Source organism: Ochlerotatus camptorhynchus, unplaced genomic scaffold (assembly GCF_037179485.1).
Source record: "Ochlerotatus camptorhynchus isolate MF236.1 unplaced genomic scaffold, CSIRO-AGI_Acam_v1.1 ptg000107l, whole genome shotgun sequence".
Classification (NCBI taxonomy): Eukaryota; Metazoa; Arthropoda; class Insecta; order Diptera; family Culicidae; genus Ochlerotatus; species Ochlerotatus camptorhynchus.
In genome coordinates this window covers 1,189,351-1,215,380 of record NW_027040597.1, presented here as the reverse complement: position 1 = coordinate 1,215,380, position 26,030 = coordinate 1,189,351, and the positions used below count along the sequence as shown (strand labels likewise).

Sequence of the window (26,030 nt, the reverse complement as noted above, 5' to 3'; positions counted from 1 at the left end):
CACATGTTCGTCACTGACAAAAATGCTACTGACAATTGACATGGTTTGCCTTGACGATGACTGTTAGCTCAAACGAGTGACCAAAGCAGAATTTTGAGTATCACCGTGTATTGTCGAAATTTTGCAGCACTGGTACAGGTAACAGATATCTATTATCTTGGGTCAGATTTTTTTTTCACATGATTATAATAATTGGGGGGGGGGGCTTCAGCCCCATAGAACCCCCCCCCCCCATGGCTACGTGCCTGAACATAAGGGCACTGAAAACCTTTTATTGCGTCAATTTCTTTGAGATGGTGACTGAAAATTGCACCACAAAGGTGCATGAAGGGCCAAACTTCAATGAAATTTTTTGGTCAAAAAATTGCACCCAAGACTGATGCAAAATTTGAAATTTTCGCTCCACAGTGTTCAAACGGTTCCAAATCGGGTCCTAATTAGCCTCCGAAAGTTTAAACTCATTTGATAAGAAACTGACATGGCACAAACCATTTGAAGTTTATATGGAAATTACTATGAGAAAACAAAACTTTTTGTTCATTGTCTTATAGCCTTTTTACATATTGTACTGTTAACAAGTTCTATTACTATTCTTATGGGAATTTTTATAAGCTATAACTTTGCAAAAAATCGTTTTTCAGCCAAACGTCAAATTAAATAGTTATTAATTGTTTAAGAGATTGATAATCTTATGGCAAGATTAAGCAACTGTATTGTGGGCAACACTGTATTCTGCAGTGTGACATAGTAGCCAAGATTTTTTTCCTCTATTCTACGCGCCATAAACACCAATGTTGCCTGCTGAACAGTTGATTGAGCATAATCATAAGACACCAGTGAATTGAATCATTAATAATTTTTGTTCCTTACATTTGATCGAAAAGTGTTCTTTAACAAAGTTGTAGCTGAGAAAATTTTCAACAAGCTCAGCTATCATTTTTTAAAGTAGAGTGAACTGGTGAATTTTGAGATACATATGAACCGAAATTATGGTTTCTCCATAGTAATTCCCATATAAACTTCAAATGGTTTGTGCCAAGTCAGTTTCTCACCAAATGAGTTCAAATTTTGGCAGACTAATCAGTGCTTAATTTGGAACCGGTAGAAAATGGAAAAAGGAAATCTGTACCAATCAAAAGATTGGAGAAGCAATTTTTATTGAACATTGACGGTGGAAAATTTGCATCGTTCTGGTCAATTGAAATTTTCTGGTGTAAAATTTCCTGGGGCAAGTTTGTATCTAAAATTTCTGGTATAATATTTGCAACAATCTGCTGCATGGAGGGGCAAGCTGAGTTGAAAATTCCTGATCTATTAATTGCACAGTTCTGGTGAATGAAGGGGCAAGCTTTATTGAACATTTCTACAGCATTTTGGTGAATGGACGGACAACTTACGCTTGACTTCCGAGAAGAACCTCACCGGTATTGAACTCTGAGGACAGTTCCAAAAGAAAATATTTCTGGGATGATTCCATGAAAATTCAACAAATAATTTCTAGTGAATCCTGCAGATAGTCCAAGAAAATTTCGAAAAAAATACCGAGAAAATCAAATTTTGAGTGAAATTCCAAATTAAAAGCGAATTCCGAGCATAATTTCTAGCTCATACCGGGAAAATTTTCTGAAACTCTAAAGGAATTTAAGTTCCAAGGTGTTGAAAAAATCATGAAGAGTTCTAAATATAATTCCAGTGGACTTCTGAGAAGAATACCAAGAGAGCTCTTAGGAGCAGGGCTGAAAAAAAATCATTGAAATTCATCAAAGTTCACTATGGATGATAAATTCATTTCATAGTGAATGCTGGTGATTTTTTCATGATTTTTTCAACTCTGCTTAGGAGAGTTCTAAGAAAATCCAAGAAGAACCTCAAGGATATTGACTTCTCAGGACAGTTCCAAAGAATTTCTGGGGAGTATTCCAAGAAAATTCTGCGAATAATTTCTAGTGAATCCTGCAGATAGTTCCAAGATAATTTTGAAAAGAATACCGAGAAAATCAAATTTTGAATGAAATTCCTAAGGAATGTTGAGGAAAACTTCGAGGTAATTCCGAGGATAATTCCAAGCTCATTCTGGGAAGAATTTTTGGAGAATACAGAAAAATTCTTCTGAAACTTTAGGGGAATCTCAGTTCCAATGTGTTCTGAGACAAAAAGTATCAAAATATTATTCGAACTGTTACTTTATGTAACTTCCAAGAAATTTTAAAAACTTTCAAAACTATTTTCAATGTTATTCTGGATTTTCAGAGCCAATTTACACAATCAAACATTTTGCTGCCGGTCTTTTCGGACAATCCAAGTTGTCCGATTCAGTGTTCACTCGGCTGTCGACAAAAGCAGACAACTCTCGATGTGTGCCACGCGATTGTGTGGTCCTCCTCATTGTTCTTCATCAGCAGTTCTTTCGGTCGATGCGCCGTTGACTTTGGAAAGCAACCGTTTCGTGATGAGTGTGTGAGTGTTGACCACGTTTTGCGTCCATTGCTGCAATGGAAGTGCTTTGCCCCACGATGGCGTAACTGCCATACAATGAAACCTTTGGAAGCGGCTCCAGTTCTGATGGAGGAGGCTTTTTGGATAGCGAAAGATAAAGTGTTTATTGTGTTGTACCTTTTGACTATAGTTTTAAGATGTATTGTATAGTGACCAAGAATCCTCGGCTCTGTAAAGTTAATTCGGTTGAGCCTTATCAAATAAATTAATGAAAAGTTCCTACAGGGTTCAGAAATTTGAAGAAAGCGACCGAGTTGCAGGGCAAACACAATCGCAGTGGTACCCATGTTGGTAGTATGGATGCGTGGAAGAATTTCAAAACCAGGAAGAGTATCGACGAAGAACTGGACCACCAAAAAACAGCTATGATTGCTGCCAGAGAGGGAAAGTGGCAACAAAATCGCTGTATAATGGAACATTTCATCGCATACTTTGCAAAGGTGGCCGACCACTTAGTGAACATTCGGAAGGAGCAGAAAGTGTGCCACCCAGTTGGTGGCTAAGTACGATCCTGTGCTGGAAAAGCACTTGGCGGAAGGTGCCAAAAATTTCCAATACACAAGTAACCTATTCAAAATTACATGATTACATCGTTGCATAGTGTAATATTGCGGAACATTGTGAAAATCTTGCGAGGAAAACCAGTGGCAATCATTGCAGATGAGAGGAGCGATTGAGGCCATTACGAGCAGTTGGCGATTGTCATCAGGTATATGATGATGATCGGCCGACGGAAACATTCGTGGGTGTGAGACGGGTGTTGAAAACAGACGCGACGACCATCTTCAATACCATTGCTGAGGTCCTGACAGCGATGTATATTTCTTGGGAGCAGGTGATGGCAGTATGTTTTGGCCGTGCCAGCACAATGGCTGGCAGCACTGCTGAAGTACAAGCCAAGTACAAGCACAAAAACAACAGTATACTTTTATGAAGAGCTTTGAGTGTGATGTCACTGAAGTTATCCAGTACCATACCATCCAGCATGTACTAATTTGTAGTACAGGAAGCTATCCAGTACAATACCATCCAGAATGCATCATAAATCAACTATTGCATACTTCACGGCGTAAATGGAGCAATTGTGCTAAATTAACTTCTAAATCAAAATTTACAACCATTAATGATATTACATGTAATTTAACCATGTTTGGTGGAAAAACCAGTGACAAACCATTCCAGATCTTCACCTAGAATATTCTAGAATATCTAAACAAGACATTGAAACATTAAGCCACCTTGGCTAATTGTTTTTAAATTGTTTGATTGATTTTTTTACTTCAAAGAGGAGTTCTTCAAAGAAATTTGAAAATTTTTCTACAAATACTTGCTGGATGGGAATACTGAGTCAAATATAAATAAAGTGATTTATTCAGAGTATTCAGCAATATCTTAAGAAGACATTTTTTTTTATATCTTTATTAAGGAGACTTTTAGCCGTTGGCTGGCTCGTCTCCGATTAAGAAGACATTTGCATACTTAAAAATCATGGCTAATTGTTTTGAAATTGTTTGATTGATTTATTTTTACTTCAAAGAGGAGTTCTTCAAGGAAATTTAAAGAATTTTCTACAAATACTTGCTGGATGGGAATACTGAGTCAAATATAATTAAAGTGATTTATTCAGAGTATTCAAAAATATCTTAAGAAGACATTTGCATACTTAAACATCATGGCTAATTGTTTTGAAATTGTTTGATTGATTTTTTTTACTTCAAAGAGGAGTTCTTCAAGGAAATTTAAAGAATTTTCTACAAATACTTGCTGGATGTCAAAATCAATCAAACAATTTCAAAACAATTAGCCATGATGTTTAAGTATGCAAATGTCTTCTAAAGATATTGCTGAATACTCTGAATAAATCACTTTAATTATATTTGACTCAGTATTCCCATCCAGCAAGTATTTGTAGAAAATTTTGTAAATTTCCTTGAAGAACTCCTCTTTGAAGTAAAAATAAATCAATCAAACAATTTCAAAACAATTAGCCATGATGTTTAAGTATGCAAACGTCTTCTTAAGATATTACTGAATACTCTGAATAAATCACTTTAATTATATTTGACTCAGTATTCCCATCCAGCAAGTATTTGTAAAAAAATTTCAAATTTCTTTGAAGAACTCCTCTTTGAAGTAAAAAAATCAATCAAACAATTTAAAAACAATTAGCCAAGATGTCTTAATGTTTAAATGTCTTGTTTAGATATTCTAGAATATTCTAGGTGAAGAACTGGAATGGTTTGTCACTGGTTTTCCCACCATACATTGTTAAATTATATGTAATATCATTAATGGTTGTAAATTTTGATTTAAAAGTTAATTTAGCACAATTGCTCCATTTACGCCATGAAGTATGCAATAGTTGATTTATGATGCATTCTGGATGGTATGGTACTGGATGGCTTCCTGTACTACAAATTAGTGCATGCTGGATGGTATGGTACTGGATAACTTCAGTAACATTTGAGTGTGTTGGTTTATTTCCTTTTAATTCCGTTATAATTGCTTATCTTTTGACAGATACGCGTTTTTCGTCAACTACTTGAAGAATTCATCAGTGCCAAGTACTCAACACCATTGGATTGATCAAGAGCAAAATACTGTTTGGTCAATGCTATTCGCACTGTTTGAACCTTGTACTTGTCGACGTAGTGTGCATGCGAAAGGAGAATGCGATTCTTATTGGTCATTCATGTCGGTTTGTCGGTGCTATTACCACCATCTGACGTGAGCGAGAGAGTTGCGAGAGCTCGAGCAGTGCGGTCGCAAGTAGAGTTCGGTCTTGGAAAAACGTCGTCGGTAGGTGTGTCTTCGGTTTTTCAGTACCAGTGTGGAGTGTATTTAGAAAAAGCTACTCTTCCCTTTGAAATGGGAGTTAAAGTTCTTAATTTTTCCGATGCTAGCTGGGTGGACCTGTGAAAATACAAGATCTTCATTATGCAAAGAGAGGCCGCTGAAGGAGCATTGGTAGTTGCGGGGTGAAGTCCCCCATGACGGAGCGGTGTAGATGAGTGTTTTGTGAAGACTGCCTCTGGTGTTCGTAATGGAATGATGAGCATTAAATCGAGGTTGGCTGGTGAATTCATTTGATTTTTACGGTTATATTAATTGCCTTTCTTAAGTCGCCATCTTGAAAATTAAACGTGAAAAATACAGTCAAAAATCGGTCGTGGTATGAAAATCGGTTTCCTATAGAGTGGGTGTGAGTGTTCTGAAGTACGCATTGGTATTGTTGAAAATACATATTAAATAATGCTATATCTGTGTGCGGTTCCCTCGCGTGTTTCTTGCATCGGCCGGGTTGAAGTGTGAGAGAGATGGAAAATAAGCTTCAAAAGAAAAAGCAGGATGGGAGTATTCAATATGGTTTGTAAATTGGGTTAACCAGTGTGAGTGTGTTTGAAAACTAGGAGCCAAAATATTTTTTAGAAAAAGTCTTGAAGAGTCATCGAAGCAACAGTGCCAGGAGCGGAAGGGAAAGGCAAATTGATTGCTCGCTCATGAGAGGGAAACTGAGGGGAAATTAACGTGATATACACATACATGCATACACGTGATTTTGGTTTCGTATTGGACAGGTGGGAATTTGTAATGGTAAAAGAAGCAAATCACAAGATCTTTTCCTACTAGGTAAGGTAGGCTTTTTCTTTTAAATGTTTAGGTACGGGTTAAGGGGAATATGTGTGATGTCGCGATCGAAAACATGTTTTTCATCGTGTCATATAAGAAATCAATGACCATTTAAAGATTGTACTCGAAAAATGCAACACTTTCTTTTGTGTATAACTTTTTATTGCATGGGTATTGACGACTGAAGACGGCAAGGAGGAGTTGACAGCAGCAGCAGTGGCAGTTTAAATTCAAGACTGGTTTCGATCAGAAAATTGGGGTGGATTGCAGACCGTGTGCGAGTTTCGCCGTAGTGCAGCAGATGAGCTACCCTACATAGTACACGCCTATATGGGCGCCCAAGGTAGTATGCCGCAAGTGGGTATATCACCAAAACAGCTCAGGATCCAGAGATGAAAGCTGATGGCGCTGCGGAATAGTGAGGTAACGTGGTTTGTACAATAATACTCATATTACTCATATTACTTTAAACAATCGTCACGTCGGTCATAGCTTGTTATAATTGCCTGAACAATGCGTAAAGAGCAAATCGAAACATTGAACGTCGCGTGATAGTGGAATTTAATCAAGGCCTAAATACCTTCTCGTAGCCTTTTGTTTTCGGATTTGAAAGATCGTCGGTTGCAGTGAATTTTGAGAAGAAAAACGCGGTCCCAGGTCCTTTCATATTAAAAGTGTATGGTAAGATCGCTTGTTTATCGTGTATTTTGCGAAACCTTTCGTTGTCGTCGGTGCCGGGTTTGAATAGTTATAACAACTTGAGTAACGGTATGATGTGATATGAGGGGCTCGGTGGTCTTAGAGCAACCGTTTTTGCTTACTGAGCAGAACATCTTGAGTCTAATCTCAAGCCCATCCACATCAAGATTCGTCAATCGTTTTATTTGTTAATATGACTACATGGTAATAACAGCAACTCGATGATTAAAAAGGAGCTCGTTTGCCTAGTAGCAAACGTTTTTGCTTACTGAGCAGAAGACCGTGGGTTCAATCTCAAACTCCTTCGCGTTATACGATCGTTAGGACATCAATTCAGCTTATCGTTTACCAAAACGAACCCTGCTGCAAACCCAACCCTCTTACCCAACATCCCTGTGATTCCTCGTGGAAGTGCAGAGGACTCCTCGGCTTCCATCAAAGCGAGTGTCACGTCAACACATTCCTACCCATTCCTTTCTTGACCTGCGTTCAGGCGCGGCTGGCGCTGGTATTGCCTATTTTGAGATCACCAGTTTTTACACATTGAGGATGATTGCTAGTCCCAAGCATCGTCTATTGGTTCTCTGTGTAATTACAGCTGGTCTGGCAATAACAGAGTAGCAACCGCGGGCGGTCAATCATGCTCATGCTATCACAACCATCTGACGTGACTTCAGCTGAATCCAACCACGAAGGCAACAACATTACAGCAAATGTATCATTTCGGTTAAAGCCCTATTATCGCAACTATTTGACGAACCGATCAGCATCGACATCGTCGATGGGATTAAATTGCCAATTTCTATTGGCTGTCTGAAAGCAGTTTGCATTGAAGAAGATGAACCACCATGAAATGATGTATGAAGCTTTTGTAGGTTTTGATATTAGCTATAACCTTTTTGAACAACTAAAATATGTATATCTTATGCATCATGAACCGGGGCGAACAGAACTTACATATGATTTTCAGTAAATGTAAATTACATTCACTGAAAAATAGTAACAAGTTCTGCCCGCTTTAGTTCATCATGCATAAGAGGTACAGATTTGAGTTATCGACAAAATTTGTAGTTAATATCAAAACCTACAAAAGTTTCATTAATCATTTAAAGGAATTCTGTCGATGGAAAAAGTTAGAGGCAAATGAATGTAAATGAATGCACAAAATGAATGTAAATGATGACTGGCATGGCTGACCACCACCGGAGTTAAAAATAAATAAAATTAGCTAAATTGAACAGTAGGGAAACAGTGGTGGGTGGACAGCACCATCTCCCACGCACTTTGGAGAACTCCCCATACCCAGATTAAATGCACCATAAAAAAAATTGCTCCTCCTTAACAATATTCCTGTGCACGCTAGTGTAAAGAGTCACAAATTATTGAGATATTGTTAGAAATCTAACACTGCTTTTTGATTGCCAATTCGTTCTGAGTTTAAATATGCATACACCGCACTCGTATAGGCTTGTGTTGTAGTTTATCAGCACATCGAAACAAACGTATTATTGATTTGTGTACGGTGAAATCATGGATATTATTGAGTAGCAGAAACGATGTTCTAACGATGTTCGATGAACGGAAATGGACGATTACGACGAAGTATCGCTCTACCCTACAACATAGTTGCCCCATTTTTTAAAACAGCAAGCTGAGAAAAACGATGTTGAAGATTTTTGTCTCCATGGGCTCTTATGGATGGGACCACATAGTTTTGGTATTTTTCGCGACATTTTCTGAACAAAGTAGGAAACTTTTCGTATACATTGTATAGTGATGGTACTTGACAATCGATTCCAATGTATAGCTCATTTTCGTCAAAAATACTAATGGGACATTATAACAAAATGTGTAGTATGTTCCTAGAAGCATGGACAAACAGACGTTACTCTTTAAATAAATTTACCTAAAAATATCGTCACTAAGAACATATCTCACGAGCTATTCGCAGAAAATAGCTTGCTTGTCATGATCAAACAATGTTGCATACAAGTTCGATAGAATGTGAAAAAAAAACGATAAAGTGATCCGATACCAGCGGGTGACGGATTTGCGAAATGAATAACATTTAAATTGAACGTTAAATGGCTGTACGACAATTGAGGAGGAAGAGTTACGTTACGTTACGTATTGGAACTGAATCGGAACAGAGACAACGTATTAAGCAGGCTGACAATTCTCGACCAGAAATTGAAAAAGGCATATCAACTTTTGTAAACAAAACTTGCAATTTCCTTTTCGCACCAACCAAAGATTGCCTAAACAAACTAACAACACACCAGGGCTCACATTGCTATCATATCACGGAGAATCTGCGAGGAATGTCATCAAAAATAAAATAAGAACCCTTCGATTTCTCGTACATTTAAAATATATTTCCACTAATCTTTTCAACAAGATATCTATCTAAAGTTCAGATTTTGAGCTTAACTTACGCATCCACAATACGTAGTTCCCCACTCGCTCGGTCAGTACGTACATCGTACATCGATTGGCTATTCCACGTATGACATTTGGAAGACATAATTCAAATATTAAAACATAGTTAAACTGTTGCTCGATCCACAGCTCGATAGCTCTGCCCTATCGTGAACACTTTTTACTCGACTTCAGTAGACCTTAGTCTTAACCTAGGAACCGCAATCTACCGCTCAATTGTCTGCAGCTGTACCATCTGTTGCGCCGGAGGCATATCCTCCATGTGCGTCTTGTTTCGTCCCATGCAGCTGGAGAAAGCCGTATCACCCCGACCAAAGTTCTCCCCATCCTGCAGGCTCTGAGGCATGGGTTTTCCGTTGGTTTCCGGGAGGAATAGCACCCACGCTCCGGAGATCAAGGAAATGACACCGAAAATGACGGCTGGGATCCTTGCATCGAACGACTGGAACAGGATGATCATCGGGGTGGAAGCTCCAGCGAGACGAGCACACATCGATCCGAGACCCATGGCAGAGTTGCGCACCACGGTTGGGAACAGTTCAGCTGAGTAGTTGTAGATTACGGCGAACGAGCCGGCGATAAATAGCTTTCCGAACATGACGATCGTGGTGGATTCGATGCTTCCCTTGGTGAGATAAGCTGCAACAATACAGCAAATGCCTCCGGCCAGCATAAGCGAACTGGTGATGGAGCGACGGCCCAGCTTGTCCAGTAGGAAGCTGATCGAGATGTAGCTTGGCATTTCAACCAAAGCCATCAGGAAGAGGATGAGGAACGGGTTCCCTCCCAGATTGCCGGAGCTCAGCGATAGACCGTAGTATGTGATGGAGTTGGCGAACCAGCAGAGGCACACGTTCAGGGTCATCTTGCGAAGATTGGGAGTTTTGAAGAGATCGGTAAGACCGGCGGTGGTTTTCGGGGTGGACTCCACCGCGTAGCTTGATTTGTCCTTGGAGAGGTAGTACTCCTTGTCAACGGTCAAACCACGCCCGTTCATGCGGACAGCCTTGGCAATGATGTCGATCGCTTCACGCTTACGATTTTGCATCCACAACCAACGAGGAGATTCATCCATGACCCACCAGTGAGCGATGAGTAAGAGGCCATGTAGGCCGTAGATCACCTGCAGCAGCATACGATCGTGGATGACGGCACCCCATGCAGCTACCAAGATTATACCACCGGCAAAGGCCGCCTGGAATGAGATTCCACAAGGTGTTCGCTTACTCGGTCCAACCAGTTCCATCGTTAGTACGAATCCAGTGATGTAGCTACCAGCGCTACCGAAGATTCCGTACAGATATCGGATCACCAAGAACGAGTAGTATTCCGGAGTAAACGCCACCGCGACACCCAGAATCAACTGCAGCAGACCCGACCAGCAGAAGACCTTCTTCCGGCCGACCTTGTCGGCTAGACCACCGAGCCAAACGGCCCCAGTGAACACACCCAGCATATAGACCGTCTGAGCCAGCGCTCCCATCCACTCGCGATCGCAAACCAAATCCCATTCGATCGCCCTTGAAGATTTGTAGTAGGTGTTGTTGTACACGTAGGATGTGCAGGTGGTTCTGTTCAATCCCTCCATCATCCAACATGATTCCAGCTCACCATCCTTGTTCAGAGGAATGTACTGGCCAAGGGTGTTGAAGTCCAGCATCGAACTGGTAGTGTTGAACGACGACGAATCGACCCCTTCGATGAAGCAACGGTGCTCCGGAACGGCGGCCACCGTGACCAGGGACAACATGTGGAGGCCAGCCGTCACGGCGGCCAGCAGATGTAGCACGAACTGGAATGCCTGGTAACGACCGAAGTCACCTGCGGATGAGATAAGAAGATAAGGTGAGGTTAATATTTGAGTAAACGTGCAAATTGAGCAATTGGGAGGCGGTTTGGTGCGAACTTGCCAGTGACGTGCGGGTGAAGTTATTTGTGTGAACATTTTTGGGGATCGTACGGCAAGCTGTTTGCCGTTTCTATTTTGGGCCAGACGAGAATGATGACTGAGATGGCTGGGCAAACGAGTATGCATTTTTGATGTTTGTTAATCTACTTTGCATGTGTGTGGTCAATTCAATTATTATTCGTTTCATCCCATGGCAAATTGCTGGTCAATATCGAATCGATTGATCGACGCAAAAACAGTTTCCCGTTCTTCTTCGGCCTTCAGTATCTTATCAGAAGCAGCCGTATAAAATAGGGACAATCGATGCGATGGCTTAAGAGGAAGCGAAATAAATTGAAACAAATCGAAAGGCATTCCCCCGAAATTCCCGCCGACTGTCAATTAAGCTCAATTGCTCGCTTGTCGTTGGGTTGTTTGCATCGTCATCGCAACGGTTGTTTAATTTGTTGTCAACTCATTTCGGGTTTGGTTGGTGGCGCCACCACACAGTACATACGCAAATGTCGCTATCATGCCGGTTTCAAATCGATTTGGGTGCGTGTGGCCTTGAGGGGGGGTTTATTGATATTGAATTGGGAAATCGTTGGGTCCGTGTCAGGGTGGTGGTGTCTTTGTGGATTTTTTTTTTTATAATTAATTGGTCCTTCATTTTATGAAAATCTTGATTAGGGTGGTCGTCATTTAAAGAACACATTATTGTAAGGAGTTTTGAGGAAATTTTTAAGCGAATTCCGAAAAAAAATTCCAAGAAAATTTAATTCTGAATTCCGAGGATAATTCTAACTACATTTACAGAAAAAAATCTAAGGAATTCTGAGACGTATTCCAAGGATATTCCGGTGATAGTTTTTATAAATTTTAAAAGAGATTTCCAAGGAAATTGTGAGGAGCATTTCAACGAATTAATGGGAATTCTGAGCAGAACTAAAACAGAAATTCCTGTGGTAATTCCATGGAAATTTCAGGAGAAAATTAAGTGCATGCTGAGGAAAACCGGGGGGTTTTTTTTCAGGGAATTGCTAGAATTATTAATAATATGAGGATTATTGTAGAGTGAATTCAGAGAGTGTTCTGTAGAAGATTTTCGAGCGAATTATGGAGGAAATCATAAAAGAATTCAATTTGGAGTTTCGAACGCCTTTGGATACGGTTGTGATTAAAGTTTGCTGTCTGTTTTGTGCGTGCATTCTCTTTCATAGTTTTCGGCTGCATTTGCCGGATTAGCGCTGGCACTCTGCCTCCCGGACGGTTATACGTGTGTGAGTGGTGGTTTTCTCGCTTTCCGAGAAGTTTTAGAATCAAGAAAGAAAACATGATTCATCATGTTTGCAAAATTGCAAGCATCAGAAGATTTGGCGCTGCGTGGTTTTATTGTTTCTCCCGTACCAAAAATTTGTGGCATCGCGAGTGAAAATTTTAATTTCTGTTTATTTACGTGGTGATGAGAACGGCGTTGATCTATTGTTAAGGGCCACCCACATTAGATCAGTTTGCGTTGCATTGACGTAAATTTGACAGTTAGACAATAGATTTAGCTGTCACTTTGCCGCAACGCGTCCGATCCGAATCTAATGTGCGTGGGCCTTTAGGGTTTTGCGAGGTGCACTGAGTGACTTGAAAAAGAAAAGTGAAGAAAAGTGATATTTGGTTGTTGTGTGGTTGGAGTGGCGAGAAAAATATGCGTGGAAGCATCGGGAATACGCTCCCGGGTGAAGTGATTTGGTGAGTACGTTCCAGTTGAAGATTGTTGACAAGTGTATTTGTGGTGATGCAAATTATGGTTTAGATGACGCAAGGCTTCAAACATAAATACATATTACATACTAAATACGCACAGGGCATCGTCTGCTGACCATTGCCACGGGTATATCGTGGGAGTCCCAGGTACCTGGTTCAAGCTTTAGTTGGCGGCGGTGGCTCTTCTTGACCTTCTACCCCCTGAGTAGTTAGTGTGAATAAGGGCGTCTATGTGATGTTTTGCTGTACCTGTTGTGGACATCTAGTGCATCCTGTTCCCTTAACTTGTTGAGGACACCCTGTCTTGCCTCAAAAGTTACCCTTTTTGAAGTACTAGTCTTCACAACATGAAGGGCACCATTACGGAGCATGAGATTTGATCAAATTATTCGCAGTTCTACTTGTCCAACGCCCCCGGCTGGGTGAGGGATAGAGGATGACACTCACACACACACAAATCATAAAAGAATTCAATTTTTCCATAATTTGAAAAAGCAAAAGGTCAAGATTAAAGGTTTGGGGAAAAAAAAATGCAAATTCTGTGGTTCAGATTTTTAAAGATTCCATGCTACGAAAATTATATGATCCTGGATTTAGAAAAAAAAGTGTTATGACATGGAGTGGGGGATTATGGAGAAGATTAGGGAACATGAGAAGTTTTCAAGTTCCAAAACTAGCAAAAATATTTGAAACGCCAAACTTTGAAATTTAAGGTTGTGAGCTTGAAATTAATCAAATGGCTGCGATTTAATTCTTCTAATTCTGGGATTTTGAAACATTGAAAAGTTTCTAGTTCTCATGGTGACCAGTGAATTCCGATCTGTGAGTATAACCTGAGTGGTGCGAAGTGAAATTTTCTTCATGTTGGTAGTGTTGAAATAAACGTTTCATCACCGTCGGTTGGTAGAGAGAAGTGTCAAACGGCTTTTTGTGCAGAGCCGATTCGTGACTTTGTGATTGTTTGTTGACATTGTTCATAGCTGGAGTTTTTACGGAGTGGAATAAAATTCAGAATGAAGTGTTTTGCTCACTTTTGCAATTATAAAGATGGACACGACGAAAAGCGAAGCCTATTCAGGTTTCCCAAGGATTCAGCAGTACGAAAAGAGTGGCTCAGTTTCTGTGAGGTGGATCTCAATTTTCAAATCAAACCCAGTGACCGGTTGTGCAGTATTCATTTTGATAAAAATTGTGTAAAACATCTGAATTCAGTTGCAAATCAGATGCAAATTTAATGTTGCCGACGATATCTATGGAAGTGCTGTCGAAATTCCCTGGGACCTCCAATGGCAACGATTTGACTTCCCTCCAAATCGTGTGAAACTCGAACATGAAAACTCTATAGAACCCCCGTAGAACCTCGCTGGCAGCAACTAAAATATCCACTGAAACCTCTTCTGTCGCGGGAAAAATCTGTTGAAATTTCCTGGAACTTTTGTACTATCATCACAAATCTCCTTAGAACGTTCTCCGAAGTCACAGTCGTTCCTGAGCGAAAAAAAAATCGGAGGGGTTTTTTTCAGCGCAGGAGTCTACTTTGGTCCAAAATACGCAATAATACTGTTATTTTTAATTGTTTAAGTCGTTTCGAATCACGTTTTTAAAAAGATCAAAAACATTACTGAAAAATATTTATTTTTTATTTTGGACGATAACAATACTTCTATCTATTTCAACGAACCACAATGATAAAAAAGTGGTTCGATTTGACAGCTCGAAAGTGGTTCGATTTTGAGGTCCGTCTTCGCACCACTCAGAGTATAACCATACAGTTTCCCTTATTTTTCGTAACTAAACCACAGACTCTCATCAAACCTACGCTAATCTTATGTAAAAGTGGCCAAGGACAGGTAAAATAGACGGCAGAGTACGGGAAATTTCCTTTTTGCTCCAATTTACCGATGATTGGTTTTTTTCATTTTTTGGTTTATTGATTTATTTGATAAGGCTCAAACGAATTAACTTTACAGAGACGAGGATTCTTGGTCACTATACAATACATCTTAAAACTATAGTCAAAAGGTACAACACATTAAACACTTTATCTTCCGCTATTCAAAAAGCCTCCTCCATCAGAACTGGACCCGCTTCCAGTGGATTCTTTGTATGGCAGTTACGACAACGTAGGTCAGAGCGCTTCCATTGAAGAACTGCTGACGAAGAACAATGAGGAGGACCACAAAATGGTTGCTGCCGAGAAAACAGACAATCGCGTGGCACACATCGAGAATGGCCTGCTTTTGTCGACAGCCGAGTGAACACTGATGATTGGTGGTGACTCGTACTAAACAATTTAGTTTGTTCTTCGTAACTTAAACAATTTGTTTTTTGTTTTTTTTTTGAGCCGCCGTATGTACTAGATAGCTGGCCATGAATTATTGTTCACGTGTAGTTTTTGAGTGAATATGCATTGCAGAAGTGCGTATCAATTAAACGTCAAATAAAATTCTATTGCATAGTTACATTTCAATTGTTGTTGCAGAGGATGGGAATCATTTTCGTGCTATACTGTGAAATCATAAACCAGTTATGATGTAAACAAATTGATATCTATCTAATACCGCGTTCACATTACAGCCTATATCAAGTAATATAGGGTGTCTTGCAATGAGCACTCATACATAGGATGTCCCGTGAAAACTAGATGTATGAGTGCTCATTGCAAGACAGCGTATATCACGTGATATACGCTGTAATTTGAATAGGGTATAAGGTGTGTGTGTGCGTGTGTGTTTGAGTGTCATCGTTTATACCTCACCCAGCCGAGGGCGTGGGACAAGTAGAGCTGCGAATAATTTGATCAAATCTCATGCTCCGTTATGATGCCCCTTATGTTGTGAAGACTAGTACTTCAAAAAATGTAACTTTTAAGGCAAGTTAAGGGAACAGGATACTCTAGATACCCACAGCAGGTACAGCAAAACATAACATAGACGCCTTTATTTACACTTACTACTCAGGAGTCAGGTGGTAGAAAGTCAAGAAGAGCCACTGCCGCACAGTGCACAGTGGGGATTTTGGCAACAAAAAGGCTTGAATTGTCTGCCGCTGAAACCACACAATGTAACATATGACTTTTTTTTGGGAAAAATGTCAAGAATTTTATTCTGCATATTTTCAATCGACGTACGCTGGGATAAGTGCATGTTTGGAGCCTATTTTGCCCCAAAATCCCATATTTTCTGTAGTTTTTTGTTTCCATTATAATACTTCCCTTATTCAAATAGTCAGTACCTTTTATTAGAATATGTCTTCTAGTACTACTAGTAGTCAGCTTGTGCCTTGAAAAACTAATGAAAATATTTATAGGAGAGCATGGGGTAAATTAAGCCAGATTTTGTAATAAAAAGTTTTCCGAAATTAAACTCAATATTGAAAAATAACATAGTAGATGATGACTGAACAGTTTCTGCCGCTGAAATGCTAACATGAGATTTAGGTTTTCTTGAAGTAAAAAGGAATCTAAACATCTAATGTGATTGTTTTCATACTGTGTACGGACAAATACATACATGATTAGAGCCTGATTTACCCCAAAATCCTCTATCAATTGAAAGCATTTAAACTGTTTTACTGGCTTAAATTGACAATATCTTGCTTTTGAAATTTCCAAATATACCATTTAGAAACCAGTAATTAAGCTTTGATTAACTATTGGAAACATTTAAATGAGAATGAGGGGTCAAATAAGTCATGTGTCAAATCTACAAGTTTGCTCATTTTGAATGGCATATTAAAAAATAAATATGTACGCTGTACAAAATATTTATTTATTTAACCACCATCTTTGACAGTCTGTTTAAAGTGACTTAATCCTATTATTAAAAACTGGTCTACTTATATTAAAATCAAAAACATCACACACATCATTAAATAGTCTGCAACATCTATCGAGATGATTGTTATAACCGCAAGCAGTACGATGTCCGGGAGCCCACAGAAAGTAATAGTTGCGGAGACGGCGAGCTGGAGTGTGGAAATTGATGTTCCCGAGCAAACAACTGCAGTCAATATGATTACTAACCATGTCAAATATGAACATCCTCTGGAGAAAGACTCGGCGATTTGTTAGTGTTTGCAGTCCAATAAGCGCACATCTATGCTCGTACGGAGGTAAGCTATCTGGATTTGTCCATGGCAGACGTCGTAATGCAAAATTTATAAACTGTTTCTGGATTCTCTCGATGCGCAGTACATGAACAGCATGATATGGAGCCCAAATGTGTACTCCATATTCAAGAACATTGCGGACCATAGAGCAGTACAGCGCTTTCAGGGCGTACACGTCGTCGAATTGTGCAGTATTGCGGCGCAAAAATCCTAGCATGGAGTTGGCCTTTGCAACTGTCATGGATATGTGTTCGTTAAACCTTAGTTTGCTGTCCTGAGCCCAAGATCCTTAATGGCATTAACCCTTTCCAGCGGCGATTGATTCATAGAGTAATCAAAAATGATCGGAGAATGAGAACGGGTAAGGGTAATCACTTTGCATTTGGCTGCATTGGCTTGCATTCCATTCATCTGACACCAGGATGACAATCGCTCTATATTAGCTTGTAGTGCGCAACAATCCACGATCGATTTGATCACACGGTACAGCTTAAGATCATCCGCATATAGCAACTTACAGGAACTTAGCATATCTCACACGTCGTTATAAAACAGAACGAAAATGAGAGGTCCTAGGTGACTCCCTTGGGGAACCCCCGATGGTATATGGAATACCTCGGATCTGGAATGACGTACCTTAACGAAAGCCTTCCTGGATGAAACGATCCACGGTGGAAGACCAAGGCGGTTTAGCTTCATAATGGCTAGGTCGTGAGGGACTTTGTCAAATGCCTTAGAGAAGTCGATGTAAACGGAGTCCACTTGCTGACGCTTCTCGAAGCTACCTATAAGAGTGTTCGTGTAAGTCATTAAGATGAATCCATGCTGAAACTCTGAGATTATGGGTTCAACAGCTGGATACAACTTCTCATGCAGAAGACTTTCGAGAACTTTGGCCAAGCAGTTCAGGATCGAGATAGGTCGGTGAAGATTGGTGTAATTGAGGCGAGCTTCCAGGAATCCGGAAAAACGCCATCCTTAATCGATCGATTGAAAATAGACATAACGGGAGTGGCCAACGATGCTGCACGTTCTTGACGAAAGACGGTGGAATACGGTCAGGGCATGGACCTTTCGATAGATCGACTGAGCAAAGGGCTTTGAGAATAGCGTCTTGACTGAAGATGAGCTGCTGCAGGTGAATGTCGTATCTTGGTAGCTGATCAATGTATTGCTGCGGTGGAGGAGTTTGATCGGGTTCGAAAACACTTCGGAAAAAGTCAGTGGTGTCGGTGGTGGAGCTTCTTCTACCGTAGGTGACGTCCACGGAATTACCAGATTACGCAATTGCGGATTCCACCAAGGTTGTTGGAATTGCAAACAAGATTTTCGTGTCTTCACCGGAACAGTATCTTGGATTATTTTATAGATGTTGTCGTAGAATACGGAGACGGCGGCATCAATGGTGGGTTGGTCAAGTATTTGTACCCAATCCAAGGCGGAAATCCTCGTGTTAACATCATCGAAATTACATTGTGCAAAATTATACGCATGCTGTACAAAATACTCAGTAAATAGGTTGCAGTAGGGTTGCAATAGTCTAAAAGAACAAAATTAGCCATGTTTAAGTATAAACCTTATTTTGCACCGGTACCCTTGTTACTTGATTTATTTGTTAAGTTACTTGAATTTTACGATATTTTTTCTTAATGATGATCATTATTTATAATTTGTTTCCAAAAGTTAACAGCCATTTCATATTTTTGCTAAAGACAAGCTTTCTACAGGTCTACTGGTTGTGACCGACCGAGAATTGAACACAGCCACCTCCAGCATGGTTTTGCTATATAGCTGCACCTTTGCCTACTGAGCTAAGAGAGGCCCACATGCTAAACATCTCCCAAGTAATACAAATTCATAGAATTGTGTTGAGTAAACTTCTGTACAACCAAAACAAGTCATACAAAGGATATATACACTGTTATAGAACATGTATGTTGCTTGGGCTGACCATGTTGAATTTACGTGACCAGACCTGGGCGTGCATGAGCGGAGTGCAGCTACATTTGCGTTGTTATGAGAGCGACAACTAGTACTTCTCTCTCTCTCTCTCTCTCTCTCTCTATATATATATATATATAAGTATCGGTGAACGACTGTCATGAGGAGCCAATCAAGAAGTGGCCAGGCGTCAGAGGCTCAAAATCAGTGGGATCATCGGACATCGGCGTTAACGGTCGTGAGTTGAGGCAACCTTCAATCTGCACCAGAAGTGTGGTCAAATCTTCGGTCAACAACGGTGTTTCTCCCACGACCTTGATCAAGTGGGTTTTAGCTGACCGTACTGCTGCCTCCCACAGTCCTCCAAAATGTGGTGCACTGGGCGGGTTGAAATGCCACTGGATTCCCTTTTCTGCGCACTCCTTGACGACCGTTTCTCGGTGGTCTAAGCTCCGTAACAGGTTCAAGAACTCCTGCATCTTGTTCCTGGCTCCAACGAAGTTTGTCCCATTATCGGATACAGGTCTTGACATTTTCCTCTCCTGGCAATGAAACGTCGTAGAGCTTGCAAGAATCGGTCTGTGCTCAACTCCGTCACCAGTTCTAGATGAACCGCTTTGGTACAAAGACAAACGAAAACTGCAACATATACCTTGACTACCGGTCGTCGGGGAACGGGTCTTACATAAAACGGACCGAAGTAGTCTACACCGGTCTGCGAAAATCTCTCTTTCTTACCAACGCAAATCTCGCCCGCGTACGCCAAGCACGCTCAGGTCTGAATACAGTTTTAATCGTGCATACACGCATGCTCAAATAGAAGTGTCACCTATGCTTCAAATTATAAAAATGTTTGTGATGCCAGCATTGCTTACATCTATGTTGAAACCAATACCAATTAAATGGACATTATTCCAGGATGTTTTTTAAAGTAAAAGAATGAAGGAATAGATATTTTTCATTGTTGACATATATTGCTTTGGTACAAGTGTATTTTGCTTTTGGCATAATGTTACTGAATAAAAATGTTGCGAAAAAATACAGAAAACCGAAAAACTGTCTGAACCTTTCAAATCAATCCCGGCAATTGCGGAAGCTTTGATACGTCAGTTTAATCGTCACTGGTCAACAGAGCATTATGAAAAACGTTTTTCGAGGTATACTCAAGTTGGCTTAATTCATCCTGCAAGGTTAAACTGGTATAAATCAAAAGTTTCCCAGACCCTCTCAAGAGCTGCAAAATAGTTTTGCTTATTGGTGACTCCTGTTTTATCGACACGGGCATCGAGTATGACCCACCAATTTTCGATGGGTTTCAGATCCGGGCTCTGTGGAGGCCATTCCATGGGTTCAATGTGACATGAACGCAAGAACGACTTGGTTTTCTTTGCTGTATCATTGTCTTGCTGGAACAAAAATTGATTTTTCAGACCTGTTTTAATCAAGGAAACCTCAAGATTTTCACGTAGAATGTTGATGTACGCAACTGCTGTCATAATTCCATCGATTTTGACAAGGCTTCCCACTCCCGCCCAAGAAAAACATCCCCAAACCATAACGTTACCTCTTCCATGCTTCATCGTGCCTTGAATTTATCGGTCCTGAAGCTCCTGTCCCGCTCTGCGCCATACACGGATACGTCTTTTGTTGATGAAAAGCTCAAATTTGGACTCAACCGTCAACATAACCCTTCGGAAGGAAAGTAAAGCCGTTGGTCCCCTCCACGACCTCCCTGGCGTCGTTAGCATTGGTGCTCAGCACGGAAAACAAGATCGACGGAACATAAATCAAGGAAAAAACTGCGATGCGGTGTTCACCGAAGAAGGAGGAAGAAGCCGCACCGCTACTGATCGGATTCAGTTGCTCGTCGTGAGCCGCTTTGGGCAATCTATGCCAAGCGCGTCAGCCTCATCCGTGTTGAACACCCTAATATCTCAGCATAGCTCAACCATCACGACAAAACGGTTCTTTTCAGGACCACCATAAATTATTGTTGTTTAAGAGTTAATTTTCATTGAACGTTCGTTCGCCTTGTTGCCAGCCACATCACCCCAATGCTCATTGATAATGTACCCAGTAACCAAACGTTTGTGGTTAAGTGCATTGGTCATTTTAACAGGAACAAGTTTCAGGAATCTGGAATTTGAGAAGTTTTCAAGACTGCACAAAAATATGTAGCATTCTGGCAAATTGTGTATTTTTTTATTGAGATATCAGGCTTGAAAACTTGACAAGACTTTGAGAAATTCAGAATACGGCTTGATAGATCTACGAAAAAAAAAAAAAAATTAGTACTGAAAACAGCATGCGGCCGTTTTGCCGCAGAGGTGCTTTTTACCCCAGGAACCTTATCCTCTAAAAATGAAATTGAGAGTGCTGGTTCTGAGTATCGAGTGGCAACAAGCCACCATATCAAAACATATTTGCTGACCACTAAAGCTTCAACCAATAAAAAAAAATCATCGCTCTAATCGAAACGTTTCTGTTTACGACATTCAGAAACTCCGTCTTTACTCATTTTTCTACAGCCGAACAGAATCTTGAAATATTCGAATCGCCATCACGAGTCAACTGACCATCCACCGAACACTTATCAATCATCACCAAGCGTACGTCGATGCCATTCATTCGGTCACCTATTAGGTGAAGTGATAACTCAATCAGACCGACCGGCAAAGCGTTAACGACTTTGAACCCCGTGGCTGATCTCAACGTCAACATCGGGTGTCACCGGGTGTGTATGTCATTCCTATTTACAACAAGTTATGGTTTGTCTTACTGGCACTTACTTGAGGCGATTGTTTAAAAATCTCCAAGCGCTTCTCGTGTGCAAAATTTGATAAGATAAGACACATCTTTGGTCGAGCCTAAGCAGCAACACCTACTAAGTTACTTTAGCGCTGTCACGAATCCAGTCCGAACCTTCGTTCGGTAGCTCTGATTTGCGTCGTCAGCTCGTTAACAACTTGGTAATGATTAATTTGCAGTATAAAATGACTTGTTTGCTTTAGATTTGCATGATTTCCCCATGAATCAGTCCATTACTGCGTAACAAGGGCCGCTACCCCGATCGCCGATGATTGGCAGTGGTGAGCAGTTCCACGCCAAATGATGAATCGATTTAGTTTAACCCTGTTCGAGTTCTATGAAACTTTGCATAATTTTTTGCCGAGTATGTACAGGAATTCGGCCATTTAGACTCTCGCCTGATTTAAAAAAAATGACGTATTCGATATTTTTCAATAAATCATAGCATGAAAATGGTTCATGTAATCGAAATGACGTCTAAGACAAAGTTGTAGGAAATTCGATTTTCTTTTCAAAAAAAGAATACACACTGAAAAGAAATCACAAATTTTTGTCAACAAATGAAAAAAAACTGTTAAAACTTCAATAGCACAAAAAATGCATTGTTAAGATTTTTAAACTTATGTTTTATAAGCTTTCCATTATCAAAAATTCTATCTTTTCTGAAATTTACGCAATGGACACTTCTTAAATTTACCAAAATCGTAGAACATCGACTTTTAATAAAAATGTTGAACCTTGTTTTTACACAATTAATTTTTATTGTTTTTGTTCAGAAAACATTTGTTGAGTCCAGAAAATTGTTTCCTCTGCATATTTGATTGGGCAAATCCGGTCCTGTGATGTACACGAATGACATATATCTTATTTGAAAGGTCTCATTAAGACAAGAAAAAGTTGGTATGGGGTCAAAATTGTTTATCGTGGGAGAAAAAAGTTATTCGAAATGAATATGAGCATTTTTAGTTTTTTTTTTCATGAATATACAAAAAAAAAAGTCTCAAATGTCAGTCCAACAATCTAAAAATGCTTTTGAAACTGATGTAATATGAATAAATCAAAGTTTTAAAATAATATGAAAAAATAAAGACAACCTGTTTTATCTACTGGAGTTAGTAAACTGATTAAAAACATTATTTTTTTACATTTTTTTAAAGCTTTATTAGCGATATTTTTAGACCTTATGTAGTTCATCTCGTGACATTATGTTAACATACGTTAAAAGAGCATACTTATGAAATGTTATCTTGTGGGATGTTGTTTAAATTAATTATGAATCTCGTAGGCTGGTCAAATCATTTGGGGATATTGGTTGATTTAAAGCAATCATATATAACATTTATTAGAATCAGTAGAACGTCAAATATCGAGGAAGTTTAGTGTTTATTAAAAAAAACACATCAATAGTAGTTCTTCACAAGATTTTTCAGCTGCAAATGAAGAAAAAGCATAACGAAAAATAGTTTATTTTATTTTGATGTAAGAAGGTGACACATAATATTGTAATTCCCAGATATTTGAAAAATGATAATAAAGATTTTTGTTTGCAATTACATTATCTAAAAATTGAGCAGGTTGATTAATGTTAGGCTGGAATCTTGCGGATCATAAAAACCATACTACAGTCATAATATGTTTTTTTTTTTTTTAATTCTTGTTCATCTCTAGTCAGTTGTTGAGGTCTCAGAAGGAGAACCTCCTACGGAGTTGTTGGACATAGTAGGCTTAAAATGAGTTTCTCCTGACAATGCCTGGGGGGAACACCTTCATGAGGGCCAGAAGACTCATCCCATGTGGTGCCCCTCCGGCTGCTGAGGCTGTAAGGTGACAGCTCTCCTGGCTCTTCACGGAGACGACAACAAGTTCAAAATGAATAACACAAAACTGAACGAGACGACACCGTGACGAGGTCCAAAGGCTCATCCCATGCGGTGCCGTCCCGACAGTCAGAAGAAATTAAACATATAAACAAATGAACGAGTATACAAACGAATATAACAGCTATGGCTTTCCTAGATCTCATGGTATAGGTTAGCTTCCCTGAGGAAAACTAGCAGGGCGTCTGCAGCGGCTGAATCCTCTCCGAGTAAGTTCAGGATGCTGGAGGTGATCCCATAGGATTCCCTGAGGTCCTGGAATTCAGGACAGATGCAGAGGACGTGTTCAACGGTGGCCGGGAGATGGCAGATGGCACAGCTTTTGCGGAAGGGACCTCCGCCGCCGAAATTATAGTAAAACCGACAGTGGCCAGTCCTCAGCCTCGAGAGCACTCTCTGATCCCGGAGGTTTGGGAGGTCCGTCCATGCCTCCGTGGTTCCTTTGATCTTCCGGATGAAAGGCTCTCGAGTGCTGAACCACTGGTCGGCCCAGGCTTTCTGTACGGTTGTTTTGATCCATCGCCGGAGATCTGGAAGGGGGACTTTGTCCGTGAATCTCGGACCCGCCGGTCCAGTTCCAGCGAGTTGGTCTGCTGCTTCATTACCAGGTATTCCGCAATGACTGGGGATCCATGTAAAAATGGTGCTGCTCGGGGCGTATTCGATGGTAGCTTGAATCCACGGGTGGGTGGGAACTGCTGAAGCTAGCTCTTGGATAGCACTGAAGGAATCAGTTAGTATTACGATTGGCTGGTTTGCTGGTGACGTGGCCGCATGGAAGATTGCGGCCGCTTCGGCCGAGTAAACGGAGCATTGTTGTGGTAAGCTGCTGCTAGCGAGTATGCCACTTCCGGATACTCCGATGCCAACGCCCGTGTTGGATCGGGAACCATCGGTGTACCGGTGAGTGTGTTCGGCGTAATGGGTTCGGAGGCGTTCGATTACTGTGTGACGGAGGGCCACGGAGTTGTCTCCTGCTTTAAATCGATTTTTTATGTGATAGTCAATATGAATGCTGGAAGAGAGCCAGTTCTTCTCTCCGTGCCAGTGGGTCCTAGCCACTGGGGGGAGGTCAATGCTGGCGATCGTCTGCAGGATTCTGTCCCCCTCGTCGAGGAGGAAGATTCTGCCGTTTCCTGCTGTCTTGGCGGCGAAGGATGCAGCTTTGAAGATGGTAGCGTTAATGATGCGGTACCGAAAGGGTAGAACCCCTGCTTCAACACAAGCGGAATCAGCGGGGGTGGAAGGTAGAAGGCCAGAGATTATCCTGATGCTGCTGTTGAAGGTTGGACCGAGGATCTCAACCTGCTTCTCAGAGTTGATACACGTGAGCTCTGTTCCATACAGCAGCCTGCTATCGATGATAGCTTGCGCTACCCGGAAGCGAACTGCCCGATTATTAGTGCGATGGGCCTGGAGATGGTCCGGATCAGGTTAACTCTGCTTCGGCAGTCTTTTTTGACCTGGTTGAAGTGCGGCACGAAGGAGAGGGTGCGGTCCACAAGTACCCCCAGGATACGAATGGATTTCTCGATGGGGATAGCCTGGTCGCCAATCTTAATGGCGGTCCCGTTGACCCGGTGTCTTGAAGGGCAGACGTGGCATAGGCATAATATGTGCGCAACATACTAGGGTTCTTTTTCCAGAAATGCATGAGCAATAATAATTACCTATTGCTTCTCTACCCACCTAGTCTCGACCAACAAGAATGTAACTATAGTATTTTAGTGATCCAGCATATTGAGAATTCCAAGTATTCCTGCTGAATCGTGATATTCTGGTAGATCCTTAGACATTCGCAAAAAAAGCTACTCGCTGTCTGTTCAAATTGTTGTTTATGACGTATTCAGATTGGGCAGGTTGATTCTTTCATCAATGATACCTAGAAAGTCGGGCGCCCGTGCGTTGTTCACAACAGGTAGATAGAACGCATTTATGAGGGTTGCTGCCACTCTGAAATCTTCAAACATATGCCACATAACCACATTGAAATAACTTTGACGGAACAACATGAAATCTCGCTTTAATCGTCCATTAACTACCCCAATCACCCATCGACAGATGGTAACCAACCGTGACTGATTCGCCTGCTCCGTTGGCAGTTGGTCTTGGTTCTGGATTTTGGAATGTACCATCCCTGCTTCATAGCCGAATAAACTCAGTTCTTTCATAGCATCCCGAAATCCTTGTCCAAAATAAAAATAAATCACCTAGCCTTAGAAACCAATTCAGAACTCCTTCATCACTGTGCAACATATTTTTCAGCGATTAGATGTATTTGCTGCCGTGAATACTCGTCAATATCGAGGAATCCCATGGTATTAAGCTGTACATTTCTAGCACGAGCATTTTGGTTAGCTCTGACCCAGTAAGCATGACAGAGA

The 26,030-nt window shown here is 40.7% G+C and overlaps 1 protein-coding gene across 1 annotated transcript in view; it reads right to left on the bottom strand.

The window, feature by feature from the left end:
• Positions 1-9,193: 9,193 nt before the first annotated feature.
• Positions 9,194-26,030, bottom strand: part of LOC135699381 (organic cation transporter protein) — a 44,083-nt gene continuing 27,246 nt past the window's right edge. Inside the window, exon 2 of the mRNA XM_065219626.1 lies at positions 9,194-11,085. Coding sequence (XP_065075698.1) covers positions 9,470-11,085 — 1,616 coding nt within the window. The 3' untranslated portion in view covers positions 9,194-9,469. The remainder of the gene's footprint in view (positions 11,086-26,030) is intronic.